Source organism: Osmerus eperlanus, chromosome 9 (assembly GCF_963692335.1).
Source record: "Osmerus eperlanus chromosome 9, fOsmEpe2.1, whole genome shotgun sequence".
NCBI lineage: Eukaryota > Metazoa > Chordata > Actinopteri > Osmeriformes > Osmeridae > Osmerus > Osmerus eperlanus.
Window position 1 is genome coordinate 15,679,816 of NC_085026.1, and position 19,023 is coordinate 15,698,838.

Here is a 19,023-nt window from a genome sequence, read left to right on the forward strand (position 1 = left end):
ATCATATGGATCAAAACAGTTTATTCTCATGTTTAGATCCCAATAAGTGCTCCTTTAATACATTGTGCATTCCAGGATAGTGTCACACATTCATTCAACTGACATGGGGGGGGGGGGGTAATGAGGAAGGGCAGGAATCTGAAATGTTCACTTTTGGGCGGGCATGATGTCATCGATCGACTGGCCCTTCTCCAGCTTCTTCTCCATTTCCACCAGCAGCTTGACTCCGTCCACCACCATCTGGACCAGCTCCACCTCAGAGAAGCCCAAGCGGTCAGCGTTGGAGATGTCAAACACTCCACCCACAGCAGCCGTGTCCACGCCACCTTGGGGAGAAACACACCATCAGATCAGCCGAGGCCTTCTGGCTTACGCAGCCCTGACAGCAGAGGGTGTGAGTGTCTCTCTCTACCTGTCCCACGCTTCTGCAGCCTTAGCCTCTTGAGCACCTCCTCAAACTTGGCGTTCTTGCTGAGGTTGGGCAGCTTGACGTGGACTCCGGCACGGAGCCCAGTCCCCAGGTTGGAGGGGCAGGTGAGCACGTAGCCCAGGTGCTCGTTCCACATGAATGAGTGGCCCTTATCCTTGAACAGGGTCTCAATCTGTGACAGGTTGGGGTGGGGGGGGGGGGGAATACAAATCAAGTGTAAACAAACAGTAGGCTGATCTAACGTGAACCCTTCATCTTCCCTGCCCCATCACATTATGTTCCAGTTTCGTTTTACCTTGGTGAGCCCAGTGCAGAAACGGTTGAACACTTCCTTCATGTTCCCGCCCTGCTGCATGGAGATGACGCGGAGGTGATCCTCCTCGTTCACCCACACCAGGAAGGTCTTGGTGTCGTTGTGCCTACAAGGACAAAACATACATTTATAATGTTCCTGTGGTCATCAAGGCCCGACGTCCCAAGAAAACCTTGCCCCACAAAAGCCTTTCCCCTGGAAACCCCCTCTCACCAGATGCCCCTGCCATCGGGCCAATCGCGGGCCATCCCTGAAGCCAGCAGCAGGGGAGACACAGGCTTATCAAACAGGAAGTGGTCATCAATCAGCTGCTGCTGCTCTGCGTCTGTCATGTTTTTCAGAGCGTAGTACTTCCCCTTCAGATCGCCTGACAGGGAGTCCAGGGCTGCAGGAAGGGAACGATGCATTAGCGTGGTCTGAAATGCTGAACCAGGTAATGGGGTAAGACAATACAAAAGGACACCATAGGTCACTATCCAGATTTAAAGTTGGCTAGTGAAAAAGAGGTTAAAAATAGGATTGTGCGTACTAGTACTACCAAAGGCCACATTTCCCCTCTAGTCTATACCACCATTATCACGAGCCACTAGAGGGAGCCATCCACACTAACATGGTCTGGACACGCCCCACTGCAGTGTTGAAAGCAGAACTTAAAACAGATCGGTACCTTCAATGGAGAGTGTCTCAACACCCCTTCTCTCTCCACGGCTGCAGTGGGGTGGCAGGCAGAACCCTCGGACGCTCCTGCCTGTTCGCACGCGAGAGCTGAGGACGTAGTTGGAATCCAGGTCATCACCACCCTAAAGGAAGAGACACCAAAGTCAACTCAAGGTTCATCACATGATATCGTGGAGAATTGAATGGGTCTCCCAAGAGACGGCGATGGGGCCTGGGGTACCTTCAGGTTGCTTGGGTTGAGGTCCGTCTTGTGCTTGTCTGAGGGCTTGTACCCTCCATGTCTGTCCTCGATGATGGGGTCCAGGAGCTCCTTGAAGACCTCGTAGGTCTCCTCGTCCCCAGCCACGCACCCCACCGTCATGATGAACGGGTGGCCTGGAGGGGGACGCCCACAACACGAGGTCAGATGGCACCGAATGGGGACATGAACGATGACATAACAACAAAAAACATCCTCGCTACACTGAACTTGCTGAGGAGGAATATGTGTTGAATGCTCAGTCTACTGCCTCAGGATAGGTCAGTTTTACCAGGATTGTCAACCCCTGTCTGGATGACACCATCTACGGTGAATCCGTTGGGAGTGGCCCGCTCTCGTAGGGTCTTGTACATGTCCTTGGTTAAGACCTTGGCCATGTGATTGTTGTGCACACTAAGATCAGGGAACTCCTCCTCAAGTGAGAGCCGCTTGATGGTCAGTTTGGACATCTTATCATTTCTAAACAGTAACAACAAAACACATTCTACAGGGTGAGGGGAAGCCAACTGTCATGCTCTCATGCAGAATTCAAGTTGTCACTAAGAGTTACTATTATTTATAGTAAGGAGTCACAGGCTTCTCACGCTTTATTGAGTCCACTGTTGTCAACAGGTATTTCGGTTTTGTTTTCATTCAAGTTCTTACTGCTTATTTCATTGGTGGGCCTCATCTTTAAATTGGCAAGATGAAGCCATTGGCATCATTCAAAGGACTTGCGTCCCTCATAATGACAAGTCATGCAATGACATGTCACATGCCTCGAGATATCAGCAAGGTCATTATGCAAAAGTTGATCCCTCCCTGAGGTCGGAGCGCTTTTTCCGATTTTGCTCGCCTGAAACGCCCTGCTAAACGTACTACGAGACGCAGAGCAGATGGCTTGATGGTTGAAAGCCGTTTGGGTCTTTACCTGGGTTATCAATCCCGGTTTGAATGACATCATCCACTGTAAATCCACTGGGCGTTTGTTTGCTCCTCAGGCGCTCGTACATGGCCGGAGTCATCACCTTGGCCATGTGATTATTGTGCTGGCTCAGGTCTGGGTACTCCTTGTCAGAAGCGTACTTCAGCTTCATCGCGTTGTGGGTATTACCGAACGGCATGGCTGATCCCTGGCAGCACCAGAGAGTGAGGGGATAGTTGGTGAAATGTATGTTGTAGTGCAAAAGCCACACAGTCACAGGGTCGTGAAACACGAATTTAGCTGTAGATGTGAGATCACGTGAATTATGTTTTCGTGTAAAGGAATGGGAATTAACCACAATTATGAAGTAAGTCTACTATTAAATATGTAAGTCTACTGAAAATACAATGGGTGCATTTAATAAAGTATTCAAATAGAATAGCCTAATGAACAGTCCGGTACACAAAAGAAAGATTAGGACTAGTATTAGTACAGGAGATGCCTGTAAAGACTTAGCTAGGCTATGTGTTAAATGTAATTAGCATGCACATTAATGTAAAAGAAACAGAATATGGTAGGCTGGAGGCAATACGCATCAGTCGCATTACACTTTTATAGATTTGGTCAACACACGGTTTTCTATAAGAGTGGGGTAGGCTACAGACAAAATGACGTCTCAGATTACTGATTTTGGGTTAAAGGGAGCTAAATTTCCGTAGTTTACTCAGAACAGTGTGAAACAATTAATTAGAATAAAGTGTCCTACCGTTTGTTGCTGCTGTTGACTACTACTACTAGTGGATGATACAAAGATCCCTATTTTTCCGGTTGTTGGAGCTTACACCAACTATCCTGCGGCTCTGATGGGAGATGATCTTGAGATGTTTTTTTATAGTAGACCAGCTCTGCTCCCATTGGCCAGTATTTGCAGTCCATTCATTCTATTGGATGACTATGCAAGAAACTTGGAAACATTTTCTAAGACTTCCACTCTGTTGCAAATTGACGACCAAACTTAGACGTTTTTAACTAAATTGCATCTCATGTGAATGTAATTTCTTTAAATGGTCCATATAAAATGTTGCAGCTTTAAGTTACCCGCTGTGGATGCACGCATATGCACAGGTGGCCAGTCTTTAATACAGGTTTATTCAGTTGATGGAATTTTACAACTGATGTATTGCATGACACCCATGTGTTTTATGTGGAGGTACTACTATCCAGTGACACTCGTTCCAGTGATTACAACGTCATCATTCAGAGACAAAATTCACTTTGCCAACGTTTAAGCCCATCCTCACAGCGCAGCTTTTGCGCCATTAGCAGATTTACACGACATCTTTACAGCCTAACTGGCTGATCTACCTCGTCAAAAGAGTCAGAATGGTCGTAGTCTGATCCGCCTTTGCTCAGTTATCACGCTCCTCAACAAGACCACGTGTGTGAGTTTAGAAACAATTCCATTCATTTCCCCCTGTAAATACAATATATGTACTGAGTCTTCAGAAATAGAACCTTGCTTGCTAGCTAACTTTATCGGAGGCAAGCTCATCATTTTCACATCTGTTTTTGAACAAGATCTTTTTTTTAACACGGTGGGTTTTTTAAATAATGCGAAGGTTACAGTAACTAGCTAGCGTTAGGCAGCAAGTTGAGATAGCTCTACCTACTGTAATAGTACGGTAGTAGCTACAGTAGCTAACGACTTTTAACATACATCTCTTGGCTATTTGGAACCAGCATAAGCTTGTACAGTAAGCTATTATAAGCTTGTAAACTATTTCGCTAACTACAGTACTAGTAGCTAACTGTCAACAGTAGTGCAGTGTTAACGTGTTACTTGTGATTACTATTAGTACAGTACTACTGTACTGAGCTAACGAACTGTCAACAAATTGTAAATGTTTTCTATCTGGCTAAACTTGGCTACTGTATACTGTACAGTAGTTAAGGTTGGTTACTGACTCGTTTTGACGTAAAAAGACCGGACACGCAACGTTTTTATTCGGGAGGTCAGTTTGATCAAGCCCATCCAATTTCCAATGTAGTCGCTACAGAGTACTGTACTGTAGCTAGTTCTACACATGTTAGCTAATCACAATATGTTTAAAAAAGAGTTAGCTAGCTAACTACTAGTACCTGTCCAGCTGCAGTACAGTACTTGGCAAATAAAAATGGATTATAGCTAGACTAACTGTACTGTAGACCTACTACTGTAGTACAGTAGCTCTACAGTAGAGCTAGGCTAATTTTTAATTAAGTGGAGTGTACTGTAGCCTATTCAAGATTGTTTTTGAAAACGTTGACATGAATTACATGAGCAAGAAATCGCCTAAATATGTCAGGATTAATGAACTTCAGTTATTCACTTACAGTTTCTCCATTTGGCTCGACATGGCTTCCTTTCAAGTAGAAGAAATCAAATCACAAAGTGAATTCCACTTTGAAAATATGCTGGGTCGAAATTGAATGATGCGTGTTTCAATTCAAAACAAGAAATGCGCTGGCACATTCTATTTATTTTTAACACCCACGCGAATGTTCTGGAAAACGGCCTACTGTGTTAGAACAGTTAGGAACAACTTTACCATTACAGCTGTGACACAGTACCCTCCCCATAAAAAAAAGATGGATAATCATTTATAATAAATGACTGAAATACCAATCAACCTCTATATCGATCAATACAATTCAACCTTTTCTAAGACTGTAGAGATCACTGATCAAATTGCCACTGGAGTGAAACATTGACTCTTTCCTTTGCTTTCTCAGTAGATCGAAAGTGGTACAAGGCATTCCATGAGTTTCGTGGAGTATTCAGAGCTCATCAAGGAGGGTGATGTTGCCATCATCTACCTGGGTCATGAATCCATGATGCCAGTCAGAGTACAGAAGGGTGCCCAGACGCAAACACGTTATGGAGTCATCCGCCACTCAACAGACTTGGTTGGCCAGAGATTTGGTTCAAAGGTCACCTGTAGCAAAGGCGGCTGGGTGTATGTGCTGCACCCCACCCCAGAGCTGTGGACCCTTAACTTGCCCCACCGCACCCAGATTCTTTACACCACAGACATCGCAAACATCACCATGATGCTGGAGTTGAAGCCAGGGTCGTTTGTCTGCGAGTCAGGTGAGAGAAACTCGAAATGTTTACTTTATTGTAGAAAACATCTTTATTCTTTTGTTCCCTACAATCATAGGAAGGCCAGTCCTGATGTCATCTCTTCAACTCCGATAACCCCTCTCACCCTAGTAGGCACTTTGCCTTTTCTGTCCACAGACCTAGCGATTATTTCCACAGCCAGTCCTGACCTCCAGATACCCACTTGTCTATTTGAAACCCGCCCTGTGTTAAAATTATTCCACGAGGCAAGAGATGGTGTGGGAAGGCATGTTGCAAGTATCACAGCCATCTAATGGTGCTTGCGTACATTTGTTTTCGCAATATCATAATCAACCAGTTTATGCATAGTTAGCCCGTTCTAAAAGGTTGCCTGTACGGCAGGAGTTTTCCGTGTTGCGGATGTCTGGATGCTGCATGTGCCGCATTGCTTCAGCAGCCCCTCCCCTCAGCCTGGAGGTTATTGATGGGATGCTGTTGAGTGTGTGTGTGTGTGTCCCAGACGTGATGTCAATGAACAAACTGCCTAGTCAGCTTCCCCTCCGGCCCTCTCTCCCGGAACATGGGGGGCCGCAACATGTCTGCAGTGATGTCACGTTCCTCTGCCTGCTCCGATGCGGACGCGTCCGGTAAAAACGCTGGCTCATGCCTCGTTCTCACGTGCAGCCAGGCCGACGCAGAGTCACTGTGTCACTTTCTGAAGTGTTTGGAGTCGTGAAATGGATCCCCAAGTTCCGCCATCATCCTGTTAATGATCCTTGTAAATGCATTTAGGCTACATGATTCTTATTTGTGAAAGCCTGCACTATTACTAGAGTGCTTGTCTCGTTAGGTCTTTTATTCTTTCGTTCTTTAATCTTCACCCATTATCTGCTCACACATCAAATTTGATGACTGAATTCAACTGGTAAGTTATCAATTAAGTTCTGCACTGCGGTATATCAGGAGATCAACTTAAATGAGTTGGTCTAAGATTTATTGCGGGAACTCTCCAGATGCACAGTGCTTAGCTGTGATGAGCATTTAGAGGACACCGTGTTGAAGTGGGCAGGCATAATCATGTAGATAACCCAGCGTCCCGTTGCAGATTGCCGGCTCTGCTGATTAGACTACCAGAGCGTTGGGAATAGAGGCCCTCCTGCTCCCCCAGTCTGGTGGTAACCCTGTGGGGCTGGACATGGATCTGAGGGAGGTCCTGTGTGTGAGATGGGAAGACACTGGTTCCAGTTCTGCAGACTCCTCAGACAGTTGGCCTCACAAACGGCGTTGTCTCTGTTTCTGTCTTAATTGAGAGGATGAGGCTTTCCCCCTGACTGAAGGAACTCTTGTTGTAGCCACTGTAGAGGAACATTCTGCTGGAAACAGGCCTACTGTGTCCTAGGTACAGAGACCCATGGAGCTGTGTGTTGTCCTGGGCTGGGTTAAGGTTGCAGGTCTCCATGGGAGACGATGGAAACCATGTTTGGAATTTTAGTACTCGGACCAAACTCCCCTCCCCTGCTAGGTTTGTGGTGTGTTGAGGACGGCTGCTTGAGTAGTCATGGACGACACTAAGCAGAGTTGTGTGACTGTCTTTGCCTACCAACTGTGACTTTATCTGAAACCCACACAGAGACAGATTACTCGGCCTTTCCGTTCCTCTCATATCTCACTCTTGTCTCCTTGTTTACAGTGTTCTCTCTTTCTCTCCCTTACTTTCTCTCTCTCACCCTTACTCTCTCTCCCTTACTCTCTCTCTTACTCTCCCTCTCCCCTCTTCCGTGCCCCCCAGACTCTGACGTCAGTCATCCGGTCGAGTGGCATGGCGTTTAGCAAGTCAAAGTGGCGCTGTGGGATAAACATTGGCTCCTTTGTTGCCATGAGAACAAAAGCAGCAGTGACGCAATATCAGGAGGGTGAGGAGGAGGATGATGGGGCGCAGTAGCCTGTCGCCGTTTCTCCCTGCTCAGACCGCTGGTCATGTGACCACCTCAGAAACATACACGCCAACACAAGGACAGGTATTGTACTGGCCTTATGACAGCGCTGTGAGGTTCACTACATCAGATGTTGCATTGAGTTTTGCCTCGATCACGTGACGGTACCTGTAAATATGTTGGCGTGATTGTCTTTCCTTAACGCTCCAAAACCCAGTTTGTCTGTGTCTTGTGACACCTACCAATAACTAACCCAATGCCACAGGACTTGTATTACAGGGATAGATGCTGCCAAATGGAGCACAGATTCACAAAGAACTGTGTATCTGTGCCTGTTACAAACGGCAACTTAACATGAAGTAACCCAGAGACCTCTGGATGGTCCGCAGGTACGGGCAGCGGGTCGCTGTCCCACGCCATCCTGCGTACCATCGCGCCCACGGGCCACCTGCACACGGTGGAGTTCCACCAGCAGCGCGCTGAGAAGGCCGGCGAGGAGTTCAGGGACCACGGCGTGGGACACCTGGTCACCGTCCGCAACCAGGACGTCTGCAAGGAGGGCTTCGGCGTGACGGGCGTGGCGGACGCCGTCTTCCTAGACATCCCCTCCCCCTGGGAGGCCGTCTGCCACGCCCGGGCCGCGATGAAGAAGCAGGGTAAGAGTGTGTGGGGGGGGTCTTGTTTTACCCTTGTAAGGACTAAATGAACTCAGAAGTATAGTGAAACATTAAAAACTTGACCTTGTGGGGCTCTTTTGCTGGGCCCCACAATATGCTTAAGATGCCTTTTTTCTGGGGGTCTTGATGTAAAAGTTAGTGAGCCTAAAGTAGGGGTTAAGATTAGGGTTAAGGGTTAATAATGGTTAGAGAGAACCACATTTTTAGTGGGAGTGAATGGTCTTGCCCCACCAGGATGGAAAAACAGTCCCAGCCTCTTAACGGGGATTCAATTATTTTGAGGTAATTATGATAAAAGAAAAGAATGCGACACTAAATCCTGGTTACACTGGAGCAGAGCCCAGCCCTTTCTCTGGCTGGCATCTCAGCCCCACCTCCAATATCGATCCAGGTCAGCAGAGCTCTCGTTCAATCTGCCCTTGAATCGTGTTCCTCCCCTCTCACTGGGACACGGCAGGGGGGCCAGGCCAAGGAGCGTGCAGTCCTCCGCTCGGCGGTCTCCATGGAGACCAGGACCCACAGTGCAGTGGGAGGAGGCCTGGGCATGTTGGCAGGTCAGTGGGTGGTGAAGGGTGGAGAGTTATGAGCTGTAGATGGTTACCTGGAGAGAATGCACCACCTGCTAACAGAGGAACAGTTCCCTAGCTGCAGGTCTAACACACAGTCCCAGTGGTTTATGAGCTGCCCAGACACAGCCCAGGACAGAGTTCATGTTTGTAATCCCGCAGTGAGTAAACATACAGAATCTGATTAAACCGAAGCCTCAGTTAGACCAGGAATGTAAGAGAACAGCGGCGTTCACTGTGCCTCCCCTTGTTGGCATACGGTGTAGTTCTCCCTTATATGGCTTTGATTCTGCGTTCTCTTTAACCACGAACCCCCTACTCGCACATGCACATGCGCAGACACACACGCACCACATGCAGCCAGATTTACTTGTAGCATCAGTCCCATGACCATACAGGGCTGTGTCGCACAGGGAGAAATCTGGAGTCTTCCCTCAGGGGAAAAAACGAGATTTCCCCATGTATAGAGCTTATAGGATGCCCCCCCCCCCTTTGTCTGTAAGGGAAACTATTTAAGAGCTGTTTCGACTCATCAACATTCACCTGTTAGCATTAGCTGTCCAACAATGGCCTGTGTGCAGCCAATTGTTTCTATGTGAGGCAGTCCATCAGTTTCATCTCGTAGGGTTAGGTGGAAATTGATAATGAAAAGTTCTTTGGATGTTCAGAGAATGAGGCGCCGGAATGGGCAGAACATTAAGATGAGACAGTGGAAATTGCTTTTGCCCTCCTTTTTTTCTTTTTTTTTCCCTTTCGCTCCCTCATTCTTTTCATTTTTGGCCAGAGGCCGGGCCCTCTATTTAGAGTAGCTGTATGGAGGGCTGAGGGGCCTGGATCCTGGTACAGCCCCTCTCTCTCTCTCTCTCTCTCTCTCTCTCTCTCTCTCTCTCTCTCTCTCTCTCTCTCTCTCTCTCTCTCTCTACCCTCTCTCTCTACCCTCTCTCTCTACCCCCCCCTCTCTCTACCCTCTTTCTCTACTGTCTTTCTCTTTTCCTCTCCTCTCTCTACCCTCTCTCTCCCCCCTTCCCTCTCTCAGGCCTGGTTGCCAGGAGACCAATGGGTTGTGTTCTGCTCTGCAGACAGAGAGGCTGCATTCAGTCAACTGTATTGAACATTTGAAGGTTTCCAAATGCTTCAGATACATCAGTTAATAAAATGACTTTTTAACATGTAAAGATGGGGTGTATTATTTGTGCACAAACAGGATGGGCATCGTAGGGGCAAATCAGGTGAAGACGCAACTGCCTCAGCGAGATCAGTTCTGTTTTCTGTCTTCGGTCCTCACTATAGAAACCTAGCTCTGACACCAAACCCAGTGTGTCCCCTAGAGGCCGAGAGCCTCTCAGGTGTGGCCCTCAGCAGAGGGGGAGGACATGCTGGGGAATCCTGGGTTAAGTGGATCTGCTGTGATACTGTGTGATGCCGACCTGGAGGGTAAACGACACTCATTACTGGTGTCTCTCCCTGGCTCTCTCAGGTAGTACTCCTGGCCCTGGCCCTGGTCCAGAAAGGCCATTCTCTTCTGTCCCAGCCCAGCTTCCTCGTTAACCTGATTAGCCTTCACTAGCCTACACCCTATTTTAGGATGGCAAGTCTGTTGTCCCATATGATTGGTGTAGATGGGGTTCTGATGGATGTGGTGCCTTGATCGAGTGTGTGGCCACATCTACCAACACATATGTAATGGCCAAATGTGAGCTGTGAAAGACTGATATTGGCCATGGTCCTTTTCTCTGCCATCAGTCCTGTGTTAATTTATCTCCCTTTTCTCTCTCTCTCTCTTTCTCTCTCTACCCCTCTCTACGCCTCTCTCTCTCTCTACCTCTCTCTCTACCTCTGTCTCTCTACCTCTCTACCCCTCTCTACGCCTCTCTCTCTCTACCTCTTTCTCTCTACCTCTCTTTCCCTCCCTCTCCCTCCCTGCAGGGGGTCGTGTTTGCTCCTTCTCCCCGTGTATCGAGCAGGTGCAGCGGACCTGCGAGGCGCTGGGGGAGGAAGGCTTTGAGGACATCAGCACCTTAGAGGTTCTGCTCAAGGTCCATGACGTCCGCACCGTGTCCCTCCCCCTGCCCGACTTCGGGACGGATGCCCCCCCAAAGATCTTCTCTGACCCCACAGGAGAGGGCCCCCCGCCCGCGGCCCCCAGCAACGCCTCGGTCTTCTGTAAAACCACCACAGCCCCCAGGGAGATGCCGGGCCACACTGGATACCTCACCTTCGCCACCAAGCCCAGAGGGTAGAGCTGGGGGTGGATTATCGAGAGCAGGGAGGCTGGGTGCAGCCTGGAGAGGAGACAGAGACTGGGTGTGGGGGTCCAGGGAACTCCAGAGGCCTCAGAAGGACCTGACCTCTGCCTCAAGACTCACTGATGGCTGATGGCCTTTGCTTTCTCGGCTGGAACCCTGTTGTTGTTCATTTGACTGCTCACTTCCTCTCAAAAGAGGAATGGTTGGCATCCCATATTTTTTTGGTACAATAACTAATCCAGGGTCTATTATTAGCATCCCAGTAAACTCAAACATTTTTTGTTATAATTTTTATTGGATTTCATGGAGTGCATGCATACCAATATTTTATTTGCTTTGTCTTTGAAAACGATAACAAACGAGGTTGATAAGACTTTGGTTTAAATGTGATGCTGGATGCAGCTCTTCTGTGAGGAGCGTAGAGAAGCTGAACACCTGACGATCCTTCCTACCGCTCTTCATCTTCTCTGTTCTGTTTCTGTTACGGTGTCTGGCCTGCCATCATCACTGCTCCACGCCATAAAAGGCAGAGAAATGGCAGCCGTTTCAGACTAGGCCAGAGAGGAGGAGGAGACAGGAGGAGCTGTGTATTTTCCAAGTGCAGACATCCACACTGTCTTTAGATAAATACAACTGATGATGGGAGACTGTTGAAGTGACCTCTCCTTTTCTAACTGAATCATGTCAGCCATGTTGTGTCAGGGAGGTACATTGAATAAAGACCCTTACTATATTTATATGTTGTGTTTTGTATTTGTGGCAGAGGAGGGTAAGTGATGTAATCCTGAGATTACAAGGGGCTATATGAAGTCCAGTGCCGGCCAGGCCCGTTGTGTTAAGGCCGACCAACCGTGGATGTGTCAGGGAGAAGTGTCCCACCTGCAGTCCCAGAGTCGGCAGCCGGTCCTGGGCTACGGAGGGTCTAATCTGGACGGCCTCGGGCTGGGAATAGCAGCTCTGAGCCCGTGGAATCCTGCTGCTAATCAGCTTGTCATCTGTCCTGAGCTCACAGTGCACATCCCTGGAGCACAGCATCGCAGCGTCCAGGAGGTTAGAACCCAGCACATGTCACATGGGCGGGCAACATGACAACTGTCGCTAGGGAGGGGTGGGCCAGGGGCAGGAACAGGAACAGCTAGTGAGATGGCTTAGAGATGGCTAAGAGGTTTTGAACAGTGGCCCTCTGTAAGAGACCAGTGTGAGGGCATTTAAATCAAACAAATGTCACGTGTGTAATGTAGGTTCATTTTCTTGAATGGGTTAACCGACTTATCTACGTACAATTGCAGAATCAAACCAGGGGCAGCTATTCACAGGTCAGACTGCAGAATAATCTATACACACACACCTCTCCTTTATGAATTGTCCTCTTGCCCCTCTCTGTCCTCCTGAGATTCTAACCCCTTTTAATCTTAGGCTTGGTGATTTAAAAAAGAAAAAAAAAAAGTAGTTGATGAGATTACAGTGGGAAAGCGACTCAGAGAAAAGCTGTATCTTCTTCATGGTACTTGTGGCTATTAAAGCCCTTACACAAGCTGGTACGGTCTTGGGTCAGGACAACCACCTCAGTATCAGTGACTAAAGGCTTATATATGCTTCTGCGTTTTTCGAAAAACGGACACATGGGAACGCCCTCTTCTCCGAGGAACGCCCTCTACGAGCTCTCCGTCAGCCCTCGGAGAGCCCCGGAGAGCTCGACGTGCACCTCCTGAATTTTCTAACTATCCGTCTTGAGCGACGGAGAGCTACGGAGACCCCCTTGGCTGTGATTGGTCAGTATTAAGAATCGCTTGCGTCAGGGGCGGGGGCGGGGTTGCCGGGATAAACAGGACGAACAGAATCCTTTGAGCGCCATTGCTGTAAGTTTTCACAATTCATATTTCAGCTAAACAGTATATGTAAATCAGCATCTGAATTAAAATGTGACGAGAAATGGGCAGTGTAGTTGCTGAAAATGTGCGTATTTTATTGATGAAACGGCTAATTTGTAAATTTGCTCCGACTTCTCGATAACCTAGGTAAATAAACACTCCACGACGATTTACAAAAAAACGTTGCGCCACCTACTCTTCTGGCGGTGAATTGTTTTCAGCACCCACAGCCTACGGAGAACCATAAACGCAGTCTATCCGTCCGTATCCGTGCGTATCCGTGCGCCCGCCCATCCGTAAACGGAGACGCAGAAGCATATTGCGGCCTTTAGTACCCTGAACCCAGTCGTCTCACTGGGAACAACACCTTTGTCACCTGACCACCAGCAACGTATGTACAGTGTTTACGAGGCAACATACATACAAGTCCCTCGGGTTAACAGAATAGAAAGCTAAACTCTTAGCTTGACGTAATTTTATGAGAGCATAATGACTGTTCAAGCTAGATTTTTAGAAATGGACTAGGTCTTATAGACTTGTGTTCACAGAACACATTTAGTGAACACACACTGCCCATCTGTTGTGATACTGAGTTTGCAGTGCTGTGTGGTCAGCCTGGGAGGGGCCTAGATTGTTTGTTTTGATGGGTACTGTCAGTGGGGAAATTGAACATGGTTTTACAGAAGCTTTTTCCCATAGACCTTGATAAAAATAGGGCTAATGACTACTGTAGTCACAGCACATTTTAATCACACAACAATGGTCTTTGGGGATTTTCCAAATGGAAAAGGGAACTTATGTTCAACTTGGTCACTCATTAAGTGACCTGAGTTTGAAGTATCATGACATTGTGGTAATTCAATATTACATCTGTCAATCACGTCCCCTCTAAACAGTGTATCTGAGCAGCATATTGATGTTTACTCTTCAGTCACCTGTGTGGTCACTCTGGGATAAGGTCAAACAGGTTTACTCTCAGCTGATTGATTAGATAAGCCAGACCACAGCTCTCCATTGTTGCGTAGCTGAGTTCTGTTTGGTATGGTATTTAGGGCCTTTGTTAGGCAAGACATTGATTCAGGTTATGTCCAAACTATTCCAAGCCCTCGTTAATTCAGTATTGATCCGTTTTGTGATGGACAGTCGTTGCTAGTTTGACCTTAGCGTTTGTTATCACATCGGTCAGTTATCACGTCATAACGGATAAGACCCAAGCTATAAACTTTTCGCTTTGTACGTTTCCCCTTTTTTTTTTATTGATGCAATTTACATCGAGTCGCCGCAACAAATTAGGCCATTTCAAATGGTTGCGTCTTTTTGAGTGACAGATGCATCCATTGCATGACAAACCCCTTATAAAACTGTGCGCCATCTCTTAACACACACACACACACACACACACACTGCAGAACACGAGAGCACGGCAGGATACTGCAGTCTGCAGAGCGTAGTCAGCATAGCCTGGTCTTACAGCTGAACCGACGAATCTCTCATCCCTGGCTGGCAGGCGTCCAGGGCAGGCATGCAGACCTGCGGGGAGACCTGCAGGCAGCGCTCCAGCAAGCCCAGCGGAGGGCTGAGCTGGGCTGCGTTACAGTGGCTCAGGGCCCCGGCGCGTGGCACCTGCTGGGCTGAGCTGTGAACGTCCTCAGCCTCTACCAGGGGGGCACTCAAGCTTGTGTGTGTGGGTGTCACCGCTCTCTGCACTGCGTTGGTGGAGAGAGTGTGTGAGTGTGTGTGTTCATCTCTCATGACTAATAAAGTAGTCTTCTCACCCCTGGGATCTGGTGAGAGGAGCCTGGAGAGGAAGACATGATCGTGACTCAGATCCTGCCATGCGCACAAGCACGCCATGAAGGACAGACAGGGGTTCTGCTGTAAAGAAGCAGATCCATATTTACTTCCAGATCGATGACACTAGCGAGTGAGCAGAACAAGTGGTGTCCCAAAGGCAGGAGTGGCCAGGTGTGTCAGCGAGCACAGAGACAAGACTGTTGTCAGCCGTGCGGCAGCTGTTTCTGAGGTTCAGAGTCGCTGCTCTGTTGTGTTCTCTCTCATTTACATTTAGTCATTTAGCAGACGCTCTTATCCAGAGTGACTTACAGTAAGTACAGGGACATTCCCCCGAGGCAAGTAGGGTGAAGTGCCTTGCCCTTGGACACAGCGTCATAAGCATGGCCGGGAATTGAACCGGCAACCTTCTGATTACTAATCGGATTCCCTAACCGCTCAGCCACCTGACTCCTAGACGTCCCAGACGTCACAGTGGGCCTGTCAGCTGAGCAGCAGGGAGTCCAGACCGTGTTATCTACTCTGAAAATGTCACATTTTCACTCTGGGACTGCAGGGTTGCCCAACACTACTGAGTCTGATAGGATACTTCATATTCCCTTCTGCCTCCCCCCCCCCCCCCCCTCATGCTGCTCTGTGAAAAGGTAGGTTGTCCTCTGTTGAAAGCTGTTGAAAAGACCTCTGTTGAGGACTTGTAAATAATCTACATTAATTCAAATGGCAACAGAACATCCAGATGAAAGATTAGGATTGACTGTGGCAGACTGGCATATCTTATATATGTACTCTGGCTGCAAGTACAGGCCTCACTTTCATTCGTTTTGTTTGTACAGATTAGATATTGTATCAACTTGCTTTCCCCTTTGGTCCTTCCATTTCCATGAAAGGCAAATCTCACATTATGGAGGAAGGCTAACCAAAACCATAAACCATGTCTAATGCTGATTGGCTGCCAGTGATGTCATAAGGAGCATGTTCGAACGCTGTGCGCTTTGATGAAAGGATGGTAAAGTTATAAAATCTTGTTTGAAACATGGCACCTTTCGACTTTGGTCGCGCTGAATCTCCTTCCGCCTAATCTGTCCTCCGTGGGTCAACAAGGAGAGCCCTTGTTTGATCACAACTGACCTTGGGAAGACAGAGGGCGTTTGAGACTTAGTCTCTGCTCTGAGCTCTCAACAGGTTTGTGGAATTGAGGAGGTCTCAACAGACAAGCTAAAGGATCTTATCAACAGGCGACAGGGGCTACGTGAGATGACGTGTGTGTGAATTGGACTACAAAGTTTCATTCTCTTTCAGAGATCTTGGAAGAAAAGAAAGGATCTTTTTTCAAATGATAAAAATAATTCTGCCTTGCCAAGCAACACTTTTATGGCGCTTTTTGAGAAGGAAGTTAGGGCAGTTTCTGACTCTTGACATTGGCTGGCTAGGCAGTACCCTGGCAGAGATTACCCACCTTGCACTGCTGGGTTTACAAGGCAATTTACCAGCTATCAGAACCTAGGGGCACTTTGCACTCTGAACAATCAGAGCTACAGTATACCGTTTTTTGATGTGGTTATTAAGGCGGTGTTGATACACAGAGGATTTGAGTCACAACAGCTGAAGATAGCTATGCAGACATGACTCTGAGTCACGGAATAAATAAATCCAGTCACCCATTCTGCCCTTCTCAGAAAGAGGAAACAGAGAGACATAGAGACAAACCCTGACTGACCAATTCCATAAAGAGACAGCTGACATCCAGACAAGAATAGCACTAATATTAACTTTGCATTAGTGAGGAGTGGAGGTATTTGTTTTTGGTATCTTCGACTTTTCTCTTTGCAAAGACAGATAGGTGTGTCACATTCCTCTGGAAAGTCACAGATAAACCTAGTTTACAAACATAAAGTGGAGAACGTGACTTAAGGCAGGTGGATAATGGAGTCACACTGCACCCAGGTCGAAACCCACTAAAAACAAACAGTCTGCATCACCTCCGACACAGGAAGTCCTCTGGAATACCTCCCAGACTGTGTCCAAACAGCATATAGGTTTTACAGCTGAAAAGCACACAATGTTCAAGGTGAAATGACTCCTCAGGCTATACGATCTCAGAAATAGATGCCATGATGATGGACTGCCCTCTAGAGCTTGAATGAAATTGTTCCACGACAAGCCTGCCAAGACATTGTGCCTAAATAGGAAAGCTCTACAAAGAGCTACTATCTTTGTGATGGTGACTGATCTCTAAATTCTTGTGTCGGGAGGCTGAGAGTTAGGGTTAAGAGGAAGAGGAGGAGGGAGAGGTAGGGGAGGAGGAGGTGGCAGTAAACTTGCTGTAGAGAGGAATGTCTGTTTACAAATGTTTTAAACACAGATGGATATAAACACAGAACAGAAAATCGGATGTATCTATCTATGGCTCTGTTAGAAAGACACTCAACCTGCTATGAGAGAGGCGGCAAAACACTGTTGGTCACCTCCTACCCTGTTAAGCACAAAGAGATCAATAATCCACATTAATAATCCACTCTCATCCACACAAGGTGACTTACTCTGTACAGGACACTTATGGCTTGTAAAGTTTCCCAAACTTGTCTGTTGAGTGGGTTTCAAGTCTGAATGGTGAATGACAGCAGGCAGACATACTGTCCTGTCAGTGGGAGCAGCGACGCACAACATCCTCAGAGCCACGAGGGAGGAGTAGGTGAATCTCGTTGCTGTGGAAACCACCTAACTGCCACGTCAACAGTATCATTTAAAAGTCTTGCAGCTCTGCACTAGGGGTTTAGTTCTATCAATGAGCGAAATCATACATGCTAACAATTTAAATCATCCAGTCATTCCTTCTGGTTGGTAGCATACTATCCAGGGTTATGTTTTTTCCAGTTTAATTAGAGCAGAATGTATTTTTTTCTGACTCACAGACTGCCATGGCCATCTGAGTCCCTCCAGCTCTGCCCCTGTCTGACTTCAGCCCTGGCTGTGTAATCGTTTCTGGAAACCCACAGCATTTCTCACAGGGACAAAGCAGGAGGAAAATGAATCTCACAGCTGTTGTGCTTCAGTTACATGTTTCTTTGGCAAGGTTTCTAGCAAACTGGTCTGAACTCAAATAATGACAGATGGAGCTAAGCCTGAGTTTCAACCTTCCAGTTCTCTGGAACATCTCTGGGACTTCACCCCACATACGCCCTAGTTCTCTATCTGCACAGAATATTGAGGATGATCACATGACTTGTCGTATTCTTCTCACACTCAAGAGTCTGTTTAGAGGCAGATTCGTGTGGGCTGCAGTCTTTTTATAAACACAACAGCGAACAAATCCACAAGCCCACACACCACTCGTTCATCCGTATTGACTTGTGGGATAAAGAGAGAAAATGGAGAACACGTTTAGTTCTCCTGCCATTCTCCGCTTCGCGCGTCGCATCCATAGATTTGCAGCAATGTGCCAGAACTGCCTCACCCAGACTCCAGGCCAATAAAACCAGAAGCACCATATTTGTAATGATTCAAGCCCACTGTGTTGTCTTTGTGGAGAGCAAGAGGGAAGAGAACAATGTGTGTTTATGTGTGGATGGTTATGTCATGTAGCAAGGGTTTCTGTGTGGATGCCGGACTAATGGTGCAGAAGGGAGGAGGGTTACATAACCTACATCACACCACCCTCCACCACCACCAACACCACCATGGGAGAGATGAGCCTGGGGGAGAGGGAGGGGGGAGGATTGATCCCACTTAGCAGCTAGCTGGAAACTAAGAGGGTTGGAGACGGGTTAAAAATGAAAGTCAACCCATGTGACCCATAGACATCCCTCGCGGGGGGTGGGGGGGTGGGGGCGGGGGGGTACGATGACCCATGTTCTCAGGAACCCTGAACCGCTACGGGTTTTTGCGCTTCAGATGTGACTGCAACGGTTACAGAGACATGAATCCCCGAACCCAGTAAAGGGTATAAAGGGTGCAGTCGATGTGTGAATAAGCCTCGCCCCGAACAATGGAACAAGCACACACGCCTCCACTGTCTCTGTGGACGTCGAACAGGGTCAGGAATGCTCACTGCTAAGCTTGTTCCCTAGCACTCTCTAGTGGCCAAGCTAAGTCATGGCGGTGGGCCAAACTGAAACGATAGATTAACACCCTAGCATGGCGTTTGTCAAATCATCCAGAACAGAGCCAAACAAAGCATCTGCTGGATATCTTTTCCTGGGCCTGGGTAACATAAACGGCTCGGTCCAGCTTGGTACTGTAGGAGGTGAAGGA

At 47.7% G+C, this 19,023-nt stretch overlaps 2 protein-coding genes across 3 annotated transcripts; one reads left to right on the forward strand and one right to left on the reverse strand.

Annotated features, from left to right (window-relative positions):
• Positions 1 to 4: 4 nt before the first annotated feature.
• ckba (creatine kinase, brain a) lies at positions 5 to 5,096 on the reverse strand. 2 transcript variants are annotated; one of them, XM_062469463.1, is made up of 8 exons: positions 4,958 to 5,096; positions 1,952 to 2,139; positions 1,642 to 1,796; positions 1,411 to 1,543; positions 957 to 1,128; positions 726 to 849; positions 413 to 602; positions 5 to 326 (listed from the first exon to the last, which is right to left on the reverse strand). In XM_062469463.1, exons 1-8 carry the CDS (start codon positions 4,978 to 4,980, stop codon positions 148 to 150), a joined length of 1,164 nt encoding a protein of 387 aa, XP_062325447.1. In that variant the 5' UTR covers positions 4,981 to 5,096; the 3' UTR covers positions 5 to 147. The 2 variants fall into 2 exon arrangements, with proteins under 2 accessions (XP_062325447.1, XP_062325448.1); XM_062469464.1 differs by lacking the exons at positions 1,952 to 2,139; positions 4,958 to 5,096 and adding exons at positions 2,591 to 2,792; positions 3,351 to 3,508.
• Positions 3,868 to 11,847, forward strand: trmt61a (tRNA methyltransferase 61A). The gene is made up of 4 exons (XM_062469465.1): positions 3,868 to 4,026; positions 5,357 to 5,714; positions 8,011 to 8,277; positions 10,791 to 11,847. Exons 2-4 carry the CDS (start codon positions 5,384 to 5,386, stop codon positions 11,102 to 11,104), a joined length of 912 nt encoding a protein of 303 aa, XP_062325449.1. The 5' UTR covers positions 3,868 to 4,026; positions 5,357 to 5,383; the 3' UTR covers positions 11,105 to 11,847.
• The last annotated feature ends 7,176 nt before the right edge of the window (positions 11,848 to 19,023 follow it).

Bases quoted from the DNA above. Each gene is read 5' to 3' on its own strand.
- trmt61a (XM_062469465.1), top strand. From the start codon at position 5,384: ATGAGTTTCGTGGAGTATTCAGAGCTCATCAAGGAGGGTGATGTTGCC. The intron at 5,715-8,010 runs GTGAGAGAAACT...GATGGTCCGCAG, and splicing joins GTCGTTTGTCTGCGAGTCAG to GTACGGGCAGCGGGTCGCTG. The intron at 8,278-10,790 runs GTAAGAGTGTGT...CCCTCCCTGCAG, and splicing joins GGCCGCGATGAAGAAGCAGG to GGGGTCGTGTTTGCTCCTTC.
- ckba (XM_062469463.1), bottom strand. From the start codon at position 4,980: ATGTCGAGCCAAATGGAGAAACT. The intron at 603-725 runs GTAAAACGAAAC...AACCTGTCACAG, and splicing joins TCTGCACTGGGCTCACCAAG to ATTGAGACCCTGTTCAAGGA. The intron at 327-412 runs GTAGAGAGAGAC...TTTCTCCCCAAG, and splicing joins GCTGCAGAAGCGTGGGACAG to GTGGCGTGGACACGGCTGCT.